We start from the raw sequence: 21,151 nt of genomic DNA, 5'->3' as shown, positions 1-21,151 counted from the left end.
TAAAAATATTTGTTTGGGCACTGCACGCTGATTTCACAGCGGACCTTTTAAAATGAACAGTGTAACTTTTATATTTGGTTGACTGTATTTTAGTTTGATGATGAATAGCTGAAATGTCAAGCAACACTAGAACTAATGCATTATTTCACTTGATATAATAGACATTGCCCTGCACAAGCTGTAACGTGCATTAATCCAGGAGAGATCGCTCTTGGCGAACAGTAAGGGACCGTGGGGAAAGTGCAAATTTTTGTGTATTGATGCCTGATTCGAAAGTTAGCATTCCTTCACGCATTGCTATATTATTGATGTGGACTCCATGAATTATGTGACTGACTAAGAACAAGTTCAGATGGGATCTTCACTCCCCACATGAAGAAGGATTAAGAGATCAAGCATCAACGTCCCAGCTGGCTATGTTTCGTTCTCATTCATCCCTGAAGGTCGTCAGGAAGCTAAGCTAAGTTCCAGTTTATTCCTCGTTCAGAAACAATGAAAATTAGATCTTGAATTATTTTTTATCCATTTTTTTTTTTTAGTATCTAGTTGAGGGCATGTGTGTGCAGGTGACTGCATATAATTAGCTCAGATACAGGAAAGACTGTACCATGCTTTAGTTTCATACAGATTATTCATACAGAATATTTGTTTTCGATTTGAATTCGTTCATTTAAAAGTAGACACTTCAAGCTTTCTATAGACATATTTCTCATGTCTCTGTGTCGAGTATTCACTGAGTTTGTGATGTGTAGAAATTACTCACAGAGACCTAGACGGCAGAAAGCACACCCTTTGTTTTGTTTATTTTAGAAAAGCACAATGTTTTGTTGTTATTGTCAGTGTACACAAATAAAAGTAGGCCCTTTTTAGATTCAGTTGATTTTAGTCTTATCTGTATCTGAGTATGTAAGGTTTCTCTGTGAATCAGGAAGAACTGAAAGTGAATGCGCCGGCGCACAGAGGGTTATAGACGCTGCATTCAATTTTATCTTTAGACTGTAAATTTAGATTTTAAATTCAATATTGATTTTAGAACTGTTTAATTACAGTAACGTGTTACACCCAACACTGGTGGTATTGTCAGGAGGATTATGGACTGTTTTGTGTTTGTTTTCCTCCCAATGTGCTCCCATTGACCTAGTTTTCCCTGGTGTGTGACATGCCCATATTTGGTTTTCTACCTGTTCCTGCTCCTAATATGTTAATTGATTCCAGGTGTCTCGTCAGTTTCCCTCATTTAGTCATGTATTTAAAGTGCTGTCTGCCCCATGTTTCCTTGTCGGGTCTTGTATGTCAAGTTGTGTTACATGTGTCTCCAGCCAGCCCTGTGTTACCCTTAGTTTGTTTATTAAAGACTGTTGATTATGGACTTAAAGGGGTCCATAATAGGACCCCTTTAAGTGTGTGAATCAATGAAAGCATTAATTTTGATAACTGATTTATTTTTGATTTTGGCAGATTTGCCCTTCCAACCACACAGGAATTCTCCTCCAACCACTCAGGAATTCTCCAGTTCAACTCCTCCCACAACAGTTTATGAAAACGTTGAAAACATGACTGATCCAGAACCATGCAGAATAAAACAGGAAGATACTGCACAACAAATAGGTTGGTGTACATTCTTAATTCTTCAATAAGGTTATAAAACTTCAAGCAGTTCATCAGATTTAGTGGTTCCAGTTAGAAAGTCATAAAAACTGTGAAATAACAGATAAAAGTCGGCATGAAATCAAAATGGACTTTATTTACTTTACTATCGCACATTGCTAGTCTTGATGTTAACAATTAATCCGCTGAAAAAAATATTTTATCTTGGTAATCTTTATTCAAAAACTGAACATTTACTTCGGTGCTGGAATGGCATTCCTTTTTTGATGACGTCAGTTTGACGGCTTGGGCAGAATATCCTTAAACACACCCCTCCAACCGTCAGTTTGCTATGAGTGAGAGACAGAGAGGAGGAGCGCTAAAATAAAACCCTGCCCTCTACTCAATATTCCGTTTCTGCTGCAAATACGTCACTACACTGAAATAAAGTCGGCAGCAACTTCCTGAGTTGGCACCAGTCCGTTCACGTGGACTTTAAAGCTGCAGTACAGAAAAAAACATGAAGTTACAAGTTTCAGTGATTCATTGTTTTGATGATTGCATTGAGTTGAGCTCAGCTATTCAGCGTGGATCAATATGAAAAGGCATTAACAGTGCCCAAGTCACTAATGCCATCAAAACACACCCATCCAAAAAGAAAAAACATACTGTAAAAAATTTTAATAATAATATGGGCCCGTATTATCTTCAATTGTTGTTTTGAAAACCGTTGTTTTAAAATAAATAACATCACAAAAGTAAGACAATGCAATAGGGGTGGGAATTTTTCGGTACCTCACAATTCGATTCTTAAAGATTCTTGAGGTCACGATTTAATTAAAAATCAATTCACAATTGTTTTTTAATCATGATTCACGATTTTCATAAAAATTTTGTGCACACCAAACATCAAACGCACCAGTATTTTGATACAAAACACACCAGTCTATAGTATTGGTAGTCCTGACTCAAGAATCAGAGTTTCCTATTAACTTCCTAATAAATCAAACATATTTAACACTTCCCATTAGGGATTGCCTGATTCCGAATACTGTGTTTGGAAAGGAAATTACGTGTACTATGGAACTCGTAAAGGCAATAAATATGAGATGGGAGGAAAAAATATATTTATATGCTTTCTCCTTTACTGCAGCTGTTGTTGGTTGTTTGTTTGTTTGTGGGTCTTTCTGCCTTTAGTTTTGTCTTGAGCAAGTGAAATGCATGCTTGATCGGGTTGAGATCAGGAGATTGACTTGGCCATTGCAGAATAATCCACTTTTTTACCTTCAAAAACTCCTGGGTTGCTTTTGCTGTATGTTTTGGGTCATCGTCTATTTGTACTATGAAGCATACAACTTTGCTCCATTTGACTGAATCTGGGCAGAGAGTATATCCCTATATACTTCAGAATTCTTCCGGTTGCTTCTGTCTTCTGTTACATCATCAATAAACACCAGTAACCCAGTGGCACTGGAAGCCATGCATGCTCATGCCACACTGCTCCACCATGTTTTACAGATGATGATGTATGCTTTGGATCATGAGCTGTTCCGAGCCTTCTCCATACTTTTTTCCTCCTGTCATTTTTTTTTACAGGTTGATCTTAAAAGGCATAGTTCACCCAAAAATTTAAATTCTGTCATAAATTACTCACCTTCATGTCATTCCAAACCTGTAAAACCTTCGTTCATCTTCAGAACCCAAATTAAGATATTTTTGATACATTCCCAGAGCTCTCTAACCCTGTAATGCTGTTTACGTTGTTTCCACATTGATCTGAACGTAAACAACGTATCCATGCACATACGTTGCATATGTTGTTTACGTATGTGATACTCTCTAAAATGGCGTTAAATTGTAAATTGTTGAAAAATGTTATTTTTGTTTTCTTTGTGCGCACAATGTGTTCTCGTAGCTTTGTAAAATTACGTTTTAACCACTGATGTCACAGATTATTTTAACGATCTCCTTGCTATGTTTCTGAGCCTTGATCGTGTAAGGATCCTTGCTGTCTATGGGAGGGCAGGGAGCTCTCGGAATGCATCAAAAATATCTTAATTTGTGTTCCGAAGATGAATGAAGGTCTTACGGGTTTGGAACGACATGAGGGTGAGTAATTAATGACACAATTTTCTTTTTTGGGTGAACTATCCCTTTAATTTCAGCAATCCAAAAAATACTTTTCCAGAAGTGGTCTGGCATTTTTAGATGTTTTTTGGTAAAGTCTAATCTGGCCTTTTTTGCACCTTGTGGTGAACCCTCTGTATTTACTCTCGTGAAGTCTTCTCTTGATTGTAGACTTTGACATTGATACGCCTTCTTCCTGGAGAGTGTTCTAAACTTGGCTGGATGTTGTGATAGGGTTTTTCTTCACCATGGAGAGGATTCTCGGATCATCCACCACTGTTGTCCTCTGTGGACGTCCAGGCCTTTTTATGTTGCTGAGCTCACTAGTGCATTCTTTCTTTTCTCAGAATGTACTGTGGATTTGGCCACTCCTAATGTTCCTGCTATCTCTCTAATGGATTTGTTTTGTTTTTGAAGCCTAACAATTGTCTGTTTCATTTGTGTGGGAGATTCTTTGACCGCATGATGTGGGTCCAGTCAAGTCAGTCAAGTCCAAGATACTAAGAAGTAATGGCCAGAATGACGTTTGTTGAAAGTTGACTGACAATTCCAGAGACCCACAGAAAATGACAGAGGTGCAGCAGAAGAGGTGCAGATAGGACACAGTTTAGCAAGACTGCGTTGCCGTTTGTGTGTGATGTTAGAGCGTTGTTGAGAGAGAGCTAGAATGTATTGGAAACATAGTACGGCCTACCTGACTCTGCCTGAGAAGTAAGGGAAAATAACCTTATATGAGATTTATTTATATATATATATATATGAATTCTTGAAAATAATCTTTTATTGTACTATTGAATAAAATATTAGTTAATTATCAAAGAAAGAAAAAATTGATAGCCATAATATGGACTTGTGTAAATGCTGTGATACTGTGATGCTCAGATACTGTAATTTTCTTCTCATATTGCTGATTTCACCATTAACTCCTGAACAGTTTATGTTGTTGTATATGGTATCATTGTAATCCTTGACCATCAAAACAGGGGTAGACATCACCTTTTCTGTGTTATCATGTTTGGTTCACGAGATATGACACAAAATATATAATTTGGTTATGGGAAAGTAAAATGGTCACCATGGCAACCGCGAGGTGTTTTTGCGATGGCTCCATTTCTGAAAATGTTCAGGGCACTAACCTGTACAACTGTACAAAGTTTCATACTTTTATGAAAAAGTGAACATATCACTTCAAATTGTGCACATCACCTGGACTATAACAAAAGACAAATATGGAAGAATTAAGAAGAGTCGGGAACAGGTATAAAAGATATACTACAAAGTGGTGTGAATGGACAAGGCAGAATAAATATTTGTAATTTCTTCATTAGAACGGGTCTGATGAGGAGAATATGAGGAAATTAACCGGCGTAATGTTGCAGGAAAATAATCCAGAAGGTGGCGGTAATGCAACTCTTTTGGATGCAAGCCGCCGTGAACCTCGAAGAAGAAGAAGAAAGACAAGAAGAAGTCACCGCTAGCGACACCACACAGCAAGAGTCTTCTGAGGTGAGGTAATTCGTATGTTTATACAATTATACAAATACAGCTCGTTAAACCGACATTTACAGGCCATTCTGTGTTTAAGTCTGGTACAGTTCTATTTGTGCGTCTATTCTAAAAGAAACACTTAGCCTAGCAGGAGGGTTGCCAACCATTCCGAATAAAACGGAATCGTCCCGTTTTTAAGACATAATTTTGTCCCGTATACGCAGGCATACGCCGTATGATCACCCACCATGCGAATAACAAACCCTGAATTGAAAATAATTGATTTTTGGACAAACTATTGTTTGTTTTGCGAACGTTTGCTGAAGGCGTTAAGACCCAGCAGAACCCTGGTCGCTCCCGCATCACAGATGAGTTTTATTATGATTTATTGGTGTCTGTGTTTTGCTAAATGCACAAACCTGTCTCCTACGTTACTACTACACGACTGGTGCAGATTCTTTAAAAAATATATATTTTTTGGAATTAAATTCTACATTAATAGGCTAAGCAATAAGAACCAGTCTATACATAGGCCAACTTTCTATTTCAACTTGAAATGAGAATTTAGGTTTATTTGGGGTATATATATATATATATTATATTACAGAACTGCAAGAAAGCAATACAAACAACATATCATATACAAAAACGGGAGGTTAATCTCAAATATATATACTGCAAGAATAAACAAAATATTAAAAATAAATGTGAATCACTCTGATTATTACTCTGGGAGTAATTTGTGCAGCGTGCTGCTATTCATATAATCTCATGACCGCTGACAATCGTGTCAATCAAATAATGTTACACATTAAAATGAAGGATGACATACATAGTAGAAATAAACAGTTTTAAATATTGACGTTTATTGCGAAGTCCAACTAAATTAGTTTAATTTTCTTCACAAAACTGGTGTCTGTTTATTGACATTAATCAGGGCCGGATGTGACGGCATGCGGACTGTGATAAAGGTCTGTTAGCAACACATCTGAACTATTTGAGCTCAACAATGTCAACAATTCAGCAAGTTCATAAAAAAACAGAGTTAACCTTAGGAGGACAATAAATTAGTATGACAAGTATAGGAGTGTTGCTGTTCATTTTCACTAAAAAGCATTTCAAATGAAGACGTAACAGGTGTGGAGATTATAGAAACGGGCAATTCAGATTTATATAAAATTGCAAGACCACCACCTTTACCGCTGAGTCGAGGTCTATCAGTGTATATATATATCCAGGTGCCGAGGCCAAGCTTAGATTGTAACAGACATTTGAGTGATGCTATGTCTCGCAGAGACAAAGACAGTGAAGTTTCCTTTCCAGGATAATATCATGAAGCAACGCTGCTGTCTTATACAGGTGCCTCTCAATAAATTAGAATGTCGTGGAAAAGTTCATTTATTTCAGTAATTCAACTCAAATTGTGAAACTCGTGTATTAAATAAATTCAGTGCACACAGACTGAAGTAGTTTAAGTCTTTGGCTCTTTTAATTGTGATTATTTTGGCTCACATTTAACAAAAACCCACCAATTCACTATCTCAACAAATTAGAATACTTCATACGGCCAATAAAAAAAAAAAATATTTTTAGTGAATTGTTGGTCTTCTGGAAAGTATGTTCATTTACTGTATATGTACTCAATACTTGGTAGGGGCTTCTTTTGCTTTAATTACTGCCTCAATTCGGCGTGGCATGGAGGTGATCAGTTTGTGGCACTGCTGAGGTGGTATGGAAGCCAAGGTTTCTTTGACAGTGGCCTTCAGGTAATCTGCATTTTTTGGTCTCTTGTTTCTCATTTTCCTCTTGACAATACCTCATAGATTCTCTCTGGGGTTCAGGTCTGGTGAGTTTGCTGGCCAGTCAAGCACACCAACACCATGGTCATTTAACCAACTTTTGGTGCTTTTGACAGTGTGGGCAGGTGCCAAATCCTGCTGGAAAATGAAATCAGCATCTTTAAAAAGCTGGTCAGCAGAAGGAAGCATAAAGTGCTCCAAAATTTCTTGGTGAACGGGTGCAGTGACTTTGGTTTTCAAAAAACACAATGGACCGACACCAGCAGATGACATTGCACCCCAAATCATCACAGACTGTGGAAACTTAACACTGGACTTCAAGCAACTTGGGCTATGAGCTTCTCCACCCTTCCTCCAGACTCTAGGACCTTGGTTTTCAAATGAAATGCAAAACTTGCTCTCATCTGAAAAGAGGACTTTGGACCACTGGGCAACAGTCCAGTTCTTCTTCTCCTTAGCCCAGGTAAGATGCCTCTGACGTTGTCTGTGGTTCAGGAGTGGCTTAACAAGAGGAATACGACAACTGTAGCCAAATTCCTTGACACGTCTGTGTGTGGTGGCTCTTGATGCCTTGAGACCAGCCTCAGTCCATTCCTTGTGAAGTTCACCCAAATTCTTGAATCGATTTTGCTTGACAATCCTCATAAGGCTGTGGTTCTCTCGGGTTGGTTGTGCATCTTTTTCTTCCACACTTTTTCCTTCCACTCAACTTTCTGTTAACATGCTTGGATACAGCACTCTGTGAACAGCCAGCTTCTTTGGCAATGAATGTTTGTGGCTTACCCTCCTTGTGAAGGGTTGTCTGATGATGATTGTCTTCTGGACAACTGTCAGAACAGCAGTCTTTCCCATGATTGTGTAGCCTAGTGAACCAAACTGACAGACCATTTTGAAGGCTCAGGAAACTTTTGCAGGTGTTTTGAGTTGATTAGCTGATTGGCATGTCGCCATATTCTAATTTGTTGAGATAGTGAATTGGTGGGTTTTTGTTAAATGTGAGCCAAAATCATCACAATTAAAAGAACCAAAGACTTAAACTACTTCAGTCTGTGTGCACTGAATTTATTTAATACACGAGTTTCACAATTTGAGTTGAATTACTAAAATAAATGAACTTTTCCACAACATTCTAATTTATTGAGATGCACCTGTACAGAGTCTGATTTTAGATGTGACATTCTTATTGCGCTTATTCCCTGAAGATGTTTGTGGGTAAGATAGATTAGACGTGCAGATACCATGGGAATGTAAATGTCCTGAGCCCCGAGAATAGGAGCAGAGCACATTTATACCAGCCGGCAAGCATATAAACCCTATTGAGATCCCCAATGTGAATATCTTGGCCGTCCAAACAGTGAAGTGCTCGCAGAGCATTTTGTGTACGCTCACAGGGAGGCAGATGAAGATCCTATGAAAGAAGTTCAGAGAATGAGTACCAATCCAATAGAGTCCTTGACACATCCCAAGTCACAGATATCATTCAGCCAAAACAATAGGGACACCAGAAACCGTGAGGATGCCAGAAAAGAAATGAAAAAGCAGCCAACACACTATCTTTCAAAGATGGTGTATTAAGTAACAATAACTTAATATAAATCAACGGTGCAAAATAATTTTTAAGGTTGCTAAAATTAATAAAATTAGTAAACTACCAAACACACAGTAGAGAAGCGGCAGCCAACTGCGGCAGCGTTCTCTCTCGCCAGAAATGAGAGAGGATATAGCCTAATACTTAGAATGTGTAAATTAATTTTAAAACAAATTAAATAATTTTAGATATTGATACAGGGATAAACACAACACCATGATTTATATGTGTGAATTAATGAAAGCATCAATTTGATAACTGATTTATTTTTGATTTTGGCAGATCTGCTCCTCCAACCACAGCAATTCACCTACAGTTCAGCTCTTCCCACAACAGTTTATGAAAAAGTCGAAAACATGACTGATCCAGAACCCAGCAGAATAAAACAGGAAGATACTGAACAACAAATAGGTTGGTGTATATTCTTGATTCTTCAATAAGGTTATAAAACTCCAAGCAGTTCATCAGATTGTTTCAAGTTAGAAAAATCATAAAAGCTGTGAAGTAACGGTTAAATCTGCAGTACAGAAAAGACATGAAGTTACATGTTTCAGTGGTTCATTGTTTTGATGATTACATTGAGTTGATCTCAGCTATTCAGTGTGGATGAATGTGATGGATTGTGGTGAAAGATTTTTCTGATCAACTAATAGTCGTTCATTTTGAAGTGATTAGTTGACTCACTGCATGTTTATATTAATAAACCTATAACAGTGGCGGTTCTACATTTAATTACTCTCTGGGCGAAACCCCCTCTGAGCCCCCCCCCCCTCAACACAAATCCTTCAACAGAACATTTGAAAAACACAATACTGCACAAAACAGTATAAGTTATCAGAACTTAAATAAATATACTCTATATACATAAAAGTGGCAAAAATATGTATAATCAGAATGCAATGAGTAGAGAACAACAACTAACCACTAAGTGGATCCCCCCCTCCCCCCTTATTATTTTAATTTATAGGATAAATAAATGAGTGCACTTAAGACAGTAAAATGTTTGTCATAAAAAAAATTCATAAATGCTTTATTTTTAATAGCATTTTACAGTTTTGGAAATGTGTTTGTGTACTATTCATTCTTAACATGAAGACTTTTGGTGATTTTATTATACTAAGCTTTTTCCCCCAGAATTAGATGCTGTTAATGTGGATGTGCCAGAACTTTCTTCAGTTAAACAAGGAGAAAACTGAAGTCATTGCATTTGGAAACAAAGATGAAGTTCTCAAGGTGAATGCATACCTTGACTCTAGGGGTCAAACAACTAAAAATCAAGTCAAAAATCTTGAGGTGATTCTGGAGACAGACCTTAGTTTTAGTAGTCATGTCAAAGCAGTAACTAAATCAGCATACTATCATCTCAAAAACATTGCATGAATTAGATGTTTTGTTTCCAGTCAAGACTTGGAGAAACTTGTTCATGCCTTTATCACAAGCAGGGTGGATTATTGTAATGGTCTCCTCACCGGCCTTCCAAAGAAGACCATTAGACAGCTGCAGCTCATCCAGAATGATGGATTCTGACTAGAACCAGAAAATTTGAGCATATTACACCAGTCCTCAGGTCCTTACACTGGCTTCCAGTTACATTTAGGATTGATTTTAAAGTACTTTTACTCGTTTATAAATCTCTAAATGGCCTAGGACCTAAATACATTGCAGATATGCTCACTGAATATAAACCTAACAGACCACTCAGATCATTAGGATCGAGTCAGTTAGAAATACCAAGGGTTCACACAAAACAAGGGGAGTCCGCTTTTAGCTATTATGCCACCTGCAGTTGGAACCAGCTTCCAGAAGAGATCAGATGTGCTAAAACATTAGCCACATTTAAATCCAGACTCAAAACTCATCTGTTTAGCTGTGCATTTGTTAAAGGAGCACTGTGCTACGTCTGAATTGATTGCACTATGTATAATCATTTTCTATTCTTAACTGTTCTTTTTAAATCAATTTTTATATCATTTTGTTTTTATTGTTGTGATGATTATTATTTTTCATTCCATGTTTTTATTGTTGTGATTATTAAAACTCTTGTTTTCTCCAAATACTGAAGCCTGGTTTGTTTACATCTGTGAACCTGCACAGACAAATAGCCTGCCAAAATTCACACCGCATAATTCTAGGAATTAGACAGCAGGGGCCAATAGCGGCATCTTTAAGCGCACGGTACAAACATCAAAACCGTCGGATGGAGGACACTATGATCGGAGCTGTGTTTGTAATGTATTGTGGGTTTTGTGATATGAAGAGAAGATGTGATATGGTAATGTAAACATAATTTGCACAAATGAAGGAGCAAAAAGTGGGGTTAAAGGGGCTTTCGCACCAGAGGAACCTTTTCATAGGTCCTAGAACTATTGGCGGAAGTTCACATCTTGGCTTATTTGCACCACAAGAACATTTTTAAAAAGCTATGCGAGCATAGTTACTCCACGAACATGGAAAACAGCGAGAACAGCATTTACCTGTTGTCTGCAATGTTGTGTTCTTTTCTCAACCTTGATGATTTGTAACACTGCAAGTTGGCATAGGAAATTTAGTCTCTTATCCCAACTTTTTGCTCTTTCAATTGCGTAAAAATTTTGCGGTTACATTACATATGTTAATAAATGTGCTTAAGTGAGTGTGCAGTTGTTTTCTAATTTATTTATATTTTTTCCTTCAACTTGCACCTCATAAGGTGTGCGTTTGCTTCGCTTTGCTTGCTCTATTACGGATTGATCTCTTTCAGCATACAGCACCCTACTTAAGCAAGATGTCAATAAATACATCAGGTTTGGAACCAGCACCGAACTGAAATGAACTTTTTGAGTATAGTCAAAGACAGCGACAAGACATTATTTCAGAAGAATCGCTCTTTGATGTACCATACCAAATGGACTCTGAATCCCATATGGAAGTATTCAACCTCATGAAAAGAAAGACGAGGACCCATCTGCATGTTGTTACCCTCAATGATTATATCAGACAAGGTATTATTCCTCGAGGTCTGAGGTGGCAAAAGGAACCAATGCTGGGTAGTCGATCGGAGGAATTCTGTGAACGATGGTGTGCGATTCTAAACAAATGTTCAATGGACCTGATGACTTTACTGGTGGACCAACTTAAAAAAGATTTGAAAGATTTGGACAATGAATATGAAGAAAAAGTGGAGAAATTACGAACCTTGCTTTCAGGTGATAAACTAACCGACATTTTGAATGCGTGTCAAGATCAACAACAAAAACTCACTCAACAATTGAAAGAATTAAAAATCAAGAAGTTCACTCGGGATAAAAAGGAGAAACAGGAAGGAAGAGTTTACTTTTGGAAGACCCCGGATCATGGATCCACTCGCTGGCATTTCTGTGAACGGCGTCAACAACGTGATTTGTCATCTGATCAAACATCTCTCTCTTCATCTACTACCTCCAGCTCAAGTTTTTTATCTGTCAGTCGACGCAGACGCAACCGTCAAAAACGACAAAAAGAAAGCGATTATCACGGACTAGACGTGGAAAAAAGACCAATAAATCGAGAACCATGGACTCTATCAAGAATGATGACCAGGAAGTGACTGTTTTCAACCTTTCTAGTAAGACACTTAACACCTCTCACATTTCAGTTCTTAATAAGGGACTTTCATTTGTTCCTGTTTTTGAGGAAAATGCTTTTGATGTTAAGGTGAACCTGTTTAAATTCTTTAGAAATATCAGACTTGGGGAGTTTTTTGGTTCGCAATTATATCAGCAAGAATATCCATCCTCTACTCAAGTTGACAATAGGGTAACTCCTTTCAAAACAAAAAGTACTTTTAACCCACCCCTGAATCGAAATACATCTATCGAAACTTATTGTAGACTCGTTGAACACGATGTTGAATCTTTATTGAATGACAAAAAAACACGGATGAGATTCGATAATCTATCCAGAGAGGAAAGAGACGCACTATATGATTTACAGATTGATACATCAATTGTGATTAAACCAGCAGATAAAGGGGGAGCAATTGTCATTCAGAATAATATTGATTATGTGCGGGAATGTAAAAGGCAACTTTCAGATTTAGATTTTTATGAAAAACTTTCAGGGGATCCTACTCGGATGTTCAAACATGCAATTCATTCTGTTCTTGATTCTATGTTTCAAACTGGTGTAATTACCAAAAGAGAACTTGATTTCTTGAAAATTAAGAATCCTGTTATATCTACTTTCTATACCTTACCGAAAATTCACAAATGTCTTGAATTACCTCCTGGCCTTCCAATAGTGGCTGGTATTGGTTCTTTAACATCTTCAATATCTACCTTTGTGCATTTTTTTTTATAAGACCTTATTGTGAAAAAATGCCTTCCTTTTTAAAGGATACCACTCATATGTTGTCTTTCATTGACTCAATTAACCCAATACCTGAAGATATATTATTGGTTTCTTTTGATGTCCAGTCATTATATACATGTATACCTCATAAAGAAGGCATCGAATCTATGATTTACTTTTTATCAGAACGTGTTGATTCGGTCCCCTCTAATGAATGTATTGAAACATTGTCTGAGATTGTTCTGTCTCATAACTATTTCATTTTTCAGAATGACTTCTTTATTCAGAGACAGGGTGTGGCTATGGGTAGTGCATTTGCACCTTCCTTTGCAAATTTATATATGGCCTTCTTTGAAGAAAAATATGTTTATTCCAATCATCTTTTTTCCTCGAATATATTAATTTGGAAACGATATTTGGATGATTGTTTTTGCCTCTTTAAGGGTGACGTTGTACAATTGAATTCCTTTTATCAATATCTAAATGACTGTTCTGATTTCTTAACATTTACTATGGACTACGATCCTAATAGAATCAGTTTTCTGGACCTATGGGTAATTCGGGACCATAACTGCTTATATATGGATCTTTATAGGAAACCTACAGCTCGTAATATGCTTTTGAGAGCGGACTCTTACCATCCGTTACCTTTTAAAGAACAGTCTTCCTTACAGTCAAATGGTTCGACTAAAAAGAATTTGTAGTAGACAGAATGATTTTAACAAGAATCTCACTGATATAAAAAATCTTTTACTATAGAGGCTATAAGACTAATCAAATTCAAGTAGCGGAACAAAAAACTGAAAATAAGTCCCGTTCAGATTTATTATTAAAAAAAGAAGACAAATTTTTCTGTTAAGCGTTCAGAGCAAATAAGAAAGATAATTCATCAACATTGGCATATTTTGCGATCGGATGTGAGACTTGAATCTCTTCATAATCCCCCTCTTACAGTGTTTAAATGTGGACGAAATTTACGAGATTATTTAGTAAAATCAGATTTGTCGTCTCCACCTAAAATAACTCAAAGTACATTAACACCTATTCCAGAAGGTAACTATTGTTGTGGCTCTTGTAATCAATGTAACTACACGTATCGTTGTACATCGTTCAAACACCCACATACCGGTAAATCGATTCCTATTAAAGGAACTATAAGTTGTAAAACCAAAGCGGTCATTTACCTTATAACCTGCCCCTGCGGTAAATCATATGTTGGAAAATCAAGTAGAGAACTTAAAACGCACATTGCCGAACATCGTAGTACTATAAGATGTAAAAATATGAATTACCCATTGGCAGTACATTTTATTGACTTTAATCATCCTATTACTACATTACATTATATAGGAATTGAGAAAATATCTTTACCGAGGAGAGGTGGTGATTTGGACCAAATACTACTTAAAAGGGAGGCCTTTTGGATTCATAATTTGAAAACGTTGACTCCACTTGGCTTAAATGTTGATTTTGATCTGAGTTGTTTTCTGTACATTTATTTCGGATAGTAATCTTTATTTATATTTTGTCTGTATAGATTATTTTTCATGTTGGAGTGTAATTGTCAATTATTGAATGATTTGGATTTTATTATTTTCAGCTGTGTATAATTATCTTCATTATTTATACTGGTCTCCATGTTTATGAAGCTATACCTTGAAAAAGGCTACTAGCCGAAACGTTGGTTAATAAATGTGCCTAAGTGAGTGTGCAGTTGTTTTCTAATTTACACTGTGTGCAGAATTATTAGGCAAGTTGATATTCTGGTCATATTTTTTTTCCAAGAACATTTTACCAATTCCAAACCACATCAATCTCCCAAAACTTACTGCCAGATTCTGGAAGATAAATTCTTCAAACAGTGGTACAAGAGGATGTGATGCTGGTCCTTCAAGAGTCACAACTTATCTGTCCATAAATCCTATACAAAATCAGTCTTCATGTATTTCACAACACTTCAGCATGTTATTCTTATTAAGTGAGGGCCATTTTAAAGAATTTTTTACCCAAGCAAAGTCTCTGAGAACCTGACACCTTGTAATTCTGGAGACTTCAGGAAGGTTGCAGTTCTGGAAAATTATGGTGCTGGAGACTAAATGGTTCCTGATGGTTTCTCACCTAATTCTTCACCTTAATTCTTAATTCTTTTGCAGTTAACATGTGTCTTTTCCTCTCCACCTGTTTTTTCTGACCTTGCTGACCCAATGAGCATTTCGCTGCCCAATGGTCATGCCTCAACTTTGCTAATTCTATTATTGCATTAGTGTTGCATCCTTCTCATGGGCATTTATTAATTTTTTAATTTTTATTCTTGAGTTCAATCTCTTTTTTGGCTCATTTTATCTGTAAAGGAAAACCTGCCTAATAATTCTGCACACCTGAAATCAGAAGTTTCTGACTATCGGACTTCATGGACAATTATATATCACTTATAAATTATTAAATACAAAATCAATAGTAGTTATTAAGATTGATGTGGTTTGGAATTGGTAAAATGTTCTTGGAAAAAAAATATGACCAGAATATCAACTTGCCTAATAATTCTGCACACAGTGTATTTACATTACATATGTTATCACAAAACCCACGACATGCAACAAAAACAGCTCGGATTACGGCGTCCTCCATTCACCGATTGTTGATGTTTGTAAATGCCACGCATAAAGACGTAGCTGTCTGCCACTTCAGAGTTCCTAATTGCATGCAATTCTGATTGCAACCAGGAACACAGCCAGAGGGAGAAATTGGTTCTTTAGGAACCATCCTGCTGGCTAGTTTCTAAAACAAACTTCCTAGAATTACATGGTGCGAAAGCCCCTTAAGAGACGAAATCTCCTATGACAACTTGCAGTGTTATATATCATCATGGCTGAGAAAAGAACAATGCTGCAGACAACTGGGACATTTTTCAGAAAGGAGATTAAGTATGTTAACCCTAAAATGAGAGAAACTCTGAGTTTTTAATTTTGTCAAACCCGAGAAAGCAGGGAAAGTCAAGCCCGTTTCTGAAAGACTGGTAACTTACTCTGTGAACTTAACCTGGTCGGGAGTATGTTTTCTTCATTAAACTCAGAGTGCCCTTCAGGAACTGACGCTGCATAGAAAACGCTTCGGGAACGCCCCTGCGTGACCACGCTCTGAATCACTTGTGAAATCAGTCCAATAGAGTGGTGAGACGTCACGGGGGCGTGGTGACGTAGCGACCAGGAAGCTTTAAAAGCACATGCGGTGGATACAGTGGCAGCCTCTGTCATTCAGTAAGCGCTCTGTGTGTGTCAGTCTATGTGTTGTGTTGCACCAGTGCATAACCTTTCTTGTTTTCTCAATACTATGAAGGCAAGTTCTAAGTCCGACAAGCAGCGTTTCAGGCTGTGTTCCTCCCTGCCTGCGGTTACGGGGGGGGGATACACATAGCTTGTGTGTTGCTTGTCTGGGAGCAGAGCACGCTCAGTCAGCCCTCAGTCATTGGGTTCGCAAATGGATCTGGTGGAGAAGATGGAGACAGGCCTGTCCCTTTCTTCTCCCTCACCTACCCAATTTAGTACACTCTCTCAGGGATTGTAAACCGGATGAGACTGCAGATTCACCTCCCCAGACTGTCCAGTACGAGGAGTTAATGGAGGTAGTAACTCGTGCGGTCGCCAAATTGAATGTTGATTGGCCAACCGAGAAGCGGAGCGAGCGTCCTAAGAGCAATCTGGACGAATGCTTTTTTGCGCTCTAAGCCGTTACCTCCATGCTGGGGCCTTCCGTGTTTCCCCAATCTCCACACCAAGGTGTCTAGACTGTGGGGGAAACAGTTTTCATCCCGTCTCTTCAGCCCATCCGTCAACTACTCTAACGTTGTGGGGCTGAAGGAGCACAGTTATGGGGCGATGCCCTGGGTAGAAAAGACGCTTGCGGGCTATCTGTCTCCCGGTACTGCATCGTCCCTCAAGGCCCCGTCATTGCCCTCCAAGCCGCCTTGAACCTCTTTAGCTTTGGTGAGCAAATTGTACATGGCAGCAGGTCAGGCTGGTGCTTGACTGCACACTATGGCAGTGTTGCAGGCTTACCAAGCCGACCTGCTGAAGAAGCTTGATGAGGGTGAGGTGTGAGACATCAAAGAGCTGTGTTGGACAGCCAAGAGACCGCCAGAGCCATCGGGCGCCATTCCATCAGAGCCATTCCTTCCTCGCTGTTTTAATGCTTCCGGGCTGCTGGGTGGGAGTGACCCCAGCCATGTACACGCTCCTCATACAAAGAGTTTAAAAAATGGAGAATCAGCTCTCGTGCTCCCCCACAAAACCATCCGGAGTTGGAGCAACGCTTCAGGTCGAAGTCTTTGAAGCCAAAGACTGATCTGTGGACCATCCTTCTGGCTAAGAAGGCTTCGGCCAAGAGGTCCTGACGCCTGTGGCCCAGAACTTCTGAGGGTGGGCCCCTCTGGATAAGAGCGGTGTACACATCATCATATGGCGCCCATCTCTCCTAAGTGTCCTCAGGAGATTGATCTGTTATCCTGCCACCCCCGGTGCTTCAGGGCACAGTGGTCTCCAGCGAGCATAGCTCTCAGTGTCCACCTGGAAACATAGTGGCTCTGGGAGGCTCGTAGCCTCTGAGGAGGTTATCAGTGCAGCCAGCCCGGTCATTCCCTGCCAGCCATCTGCTTCAGGCCACCGAGTTGGCTGCTCAAAGTACACCAGAGGTCAGTCTCGAGATGATGGAACAGGAAGTAAACACTCTCCTGAGGAAGGAGGCCATAGAACGTGTACCTCCCCTCGACAGAGAGTCCGGGTTCTACAGCCGGTACTTCATTGTTCCCAAGAAGGATGGGGGTTGCGCCCCATTTTAGATCTTCGTCAGCTAAACCGTGCTGTCATACTAAGTTCAGAAAGCTGTCACTCAAGCAAGTTGTGTCTCAGATCAGGTGGTTTGTCACAATAAATTTGAAGGATGCAAACTTCCATGTTCCCATACTTCCACAACACAGGAAGTTAATATCGGATGCTTCCTTTAGGCCTTGCACTCTCACCCTGCACTTTCACCAAGTGTGTGGATGCTGCTCTGGCTCTAGATTCCCACCATAGGATCTGGCCGGGGTTTTGGAGGCACTCTGCAATCCTCCTTTTGAGGCTTCGGAGAAGTTATCTGACAGATTTCTTACTATTTTCCTTCTGACCATCTCTTCCCTGAAGAGAGTTAGCGACCTTCAGGCCCTTTCTGTGGTCCCCCATATCTCGAGTTTGCGCCTGGCATGGCTAAAGCTTTCCTGTACTCGAGACCTGGGTACGTCCCTAAAGTGCCCTCCTCTGTTCCACAACCGGTCATGCTGCAGGCCTTCTGTCCTCCTCCCTTTCGGGACCCTGACCAGCAGAAGCTTAATTGTATGTGTCCAGTCTGAGCACTGAACGCATACGTCCACAGAGCTGCCCTGTGGAGGAATTTGGACCAGTTATTTGTCTGTTATGGTCCTCCTAAGAAGGGTCTTCCTGCTACTAAACAGATATTTAGCAGGTGGATTGTGGATGACATTTCCTCAGCCTACGAGTCCTCTGACCTCCCCTCTCCTCTTGGGGTCAGGGCTCATTCTACTCGAACTATGGCGGTCTCCAAGGCCTTCTTTTCAGGTGTTTCTTTGCTTGACATCTGTAACGCTTCAGGCTGGTCCACGCTGCTTACTTTTGTGAGGTTCTACAACCTTGACATTCATGCCACTCCTGGCTCCTTTGTTCTCCCGCCTTAGCTGTGCTCTTCCACGCTAGGCAGGGATTTGCAAGCATGACGACGTAGGTATACTCGTTCCCAAAGCCTTTTGATGCAATATGAGTTCCTGAAAGGGAATCTCTATAGGTTACTTATGCAATTATGGTTCCCTGAGTGTTTTCCTTATTGAAATGGGCCCCTGTTAAATGCTGTTATCACTGTTTTTCATGTTTGTGGAGTAAATATCTTTACATGGTTTTTTAAAAATGCTGGGTTACAGAGTTTGTATGCTTTTGGCCAATCACTGAACACTTCTGTCCTTATAGTGCCGGGTTAGTCCCTACTCTGAAGTAGGAGCTAATTTAGTTCCCCTAAACGAGTTCCTAGAACTAAAAACATTCCTAGTTCCTGCACTTCAAAAAATTGTATTTCCACCAATAGTTCTACAAGTTATGAAAAGGTTAGTAACCAGGATAGTTTTCTTTTACTTGTTGTTTTCAACAAATCAAAGGTGGTTTGAGAAACATTCATACTGATTGCAAACATCAGGAGGTCAGAATATACATTATCTGAATGGTTTAATTTTTGAATTCAATATTTATTTATATCTGGTCCACAATTTTTGCATCCATATTTTTTTAATTTGATAATTTAAAATGTACTCTGACTTGCAAAATGTAGTTAATCAAGCATTTTATAATAGTTAATTTAGTAATAGTAGTGTTTTAAAAATAATAATTGGATAATAAATGTACTGAATTCAAATGAATGCATCAAAATGTTTATACTTTTCTACTGTTTTCTCAGGTTTCAAATGTCCTTTTCCTTTCACATTTTTAAGATGTAATGAAAACTGTTTTAATGAAATTTTTTACTTTAATTTCAGACCTGATAAAAGAGAACAAGGAGATCCAAGAACTGGTTGAAGAGGGGGAGAGCCATCATGTCAAAACTGAAGAAACATCCTGGAGTTCCTCATTGAAAAGAAAAGATGAAATATGGCCTCAGTGTGGAAAGAGTCTCTCATGCAAGCAAAATCTTGATATTAACATAAAATGTCATCTTGAAGGGAAGCTATACACATGTGCTCAGTGTGAAAACACTTTCACAATAAAAGAAAACCTTACAAAACACATGAATATCCACACTGGGGAGTTGTACACATGTGATCAACGTGGGAAGACTTTCAGACAAAAAGGAAACCTTAACAAACACATGAAAACCCATGTTACTTATTCAAGAGAAAGACTAGATAACTGTGACCAAAGCAGTAGAACATTCGCTAGGGCAGATTTACTGAAGGACCACCTGAAAGTTCATACAAGGGAGAAGCCTTATGTGTGTTGTTTATGTGGAAAGACTTTTAGTCAGATGTTTGCATTAAAGATACACCAGAAAAGACACAGCAGTGTGAAGGATCATGCTTGCTCTGAGTGTGGGAAGACTTTTTTTACAGATGCTGAACTGAAAGTGCACCAGACAGTTCACACTACAGAAACACCTTACAAGTGTTCACGCTGTGACAAGAGATTCAAACGGTCAACATATCTACAAATACATGAGAGGATCCACACTGGAGAGAAGCCGTATACATGTGATCAATGTGGGACAAGCTTCAGACTAAAAGAAATGCTTAATCGACACATGAATATCCATAATGGGGAGAAGTTGCACATATGCGATCAATGTGGGAAGAACTTCAAACAAAAAGCAAACCTTAACAAACACATGAAAATCCACACTGGAGAGAAGCCACACACATGCAATCACTGTGGAAAGAACTTCAAACAAAAAGCAAACCTTAACAAACACATGAAAATCCACACTGGAGAGAGGCCGCACACATGTGATCAGTGCGGGAAGGGTTTCTTAGAAAAAGGAAACCTTAAAGACCACATGAACATCCACACTGGAGAGAGGCCGCACACATGTGATCAGTGTGGAATGAACTTCAAACATAAAGGAAACCTTACCAAACACATGAAAATCCACACTGGAGAGAAGCCACACACATGTGATCAGTGTGGGAAGAGTTTTGCAGAAAAGGCAACCCTTAATGAACACATGAGAATCCACACTGGAGAGAAGCCGCACACATGTGATCAGTGTGGGAGGAGTTTTGCAAAAAGAGGAGCCCTTTATGAACACAAGAAAACCCACAGTGAAGAGAAGCCGCATCACTGCCATTCATGTGGGAAGAGATTCACTCAATTATCTTCTTTAATCTCTCATAAATTACATGTTTGCATGTCTGAAATAACAGTAAGTAATTCAAGTACTGATCCTGTACTTCCAGGTGTGATAGGTGCTAGGTAGGGCTGCATCAATGAATTATCTTGATAATTGATTAATCACAGATTATTAGAATGATTGAGCTATTGATTATTTCTCAGATTAATCAGCAGATTTATTGATTATTCGGCTTTTGGAGTTTGTTAAAATGTTGAGTAATACTCAAACTAATAAATAAAACAAGGAAATCACATACGTTTCTGAAAAAGTCTTTTTAATAAACTTTGAGTAAACTGAATTATTATCCTTTTTAGGTTTTCTGTCCTCCTCAGAAGTC

The 21,151-nt window shown here is 38.8% G+C and overlaps 1 protein-coding gene across 5 annotated transcripts; it reads left to right on the top strand.

The window, feature by feature from the left end:
- The first annotated feature begins 1,472 nt into the window (after positions 1-1,472).
- On the top strand, positions 1,473-21,065 carry LOC131530911 (gastrula zinc finger protein XlCGF57.1-like). 5 transcript variants are annotated; one of them, XM_058761438.1, is made up of 4 exons: positions 1,473-1,608; positions 5,094-5,220; positions 8,872-9,000; positions 19,469-21,065. In XM_058761438.1, exons 3-4 carry the CDS (start codon positions 8,946-8,948, stop codon positions 20,896-20,898), a joined length of 1,485 nt encoding a protein of 494 aa, XP_058617421.1. In that variant the 5' UTR covers positions 1,473-1,608; positions 5,094-5,220; positions 8,872-8,945; the 3' UTR covers positions 20,899-21,065. The 5 variants fall into 5 exon arrangements, with proteins under 5 accessions (XP_058617421.1, XP_058617422.1, XP_058617423.1 ...); XM_058761439.1 differs by having other exon boundaries at positions 5,094-5,225; XM_058761442.1 differs by lacking the exons at positions 1,473-1,608; positions 5,094-5,220 and adding exons at positions 9,724-9,822; positions 11,330-12,172 and having other exon boundaries at positions 8,870-9,000.
- Positions 21,066-21,151: the final 86 nt, after the last annotated feature.

Source organism: Onychostoma macrolepis, chromosome 22 (genome assembly GCF_012432095.1).
Source record: "Onychostoma macrolepis isolate SWU-2019 chromosome 22, ASM1243209v1, whole genome shotgun sequence".
Lineage (NCBI taxonomy): Eukaryota > Metazoa > Chordata > Actinopteri > Cypriniformes > Cyprinidae > Onychostoma > Onychostoma macrolepis.
The sequence above is the reverse complement of the archived record's forward strand: the minus strand, read 5'-3'. Positions and strand labels throughout refer to the sequence as shown.

Bases quoted from the DNA above. Each gene is read 5' to 3' on its own strand.
- LOC131530911 (XM_058761438.1), top strand. From the start codon at position 8,946: ATGACTGATCCAGAACCCAGCAGAATAAAACAGGAAGATACTGAACAA. The intron at 9,001-19,468 runs GTTGGTGTATAT...CTTTAATTTCAG, and splicing joins AGATACTGAACAACAAATAG to ACCTGATAAAAGAGAACAAG.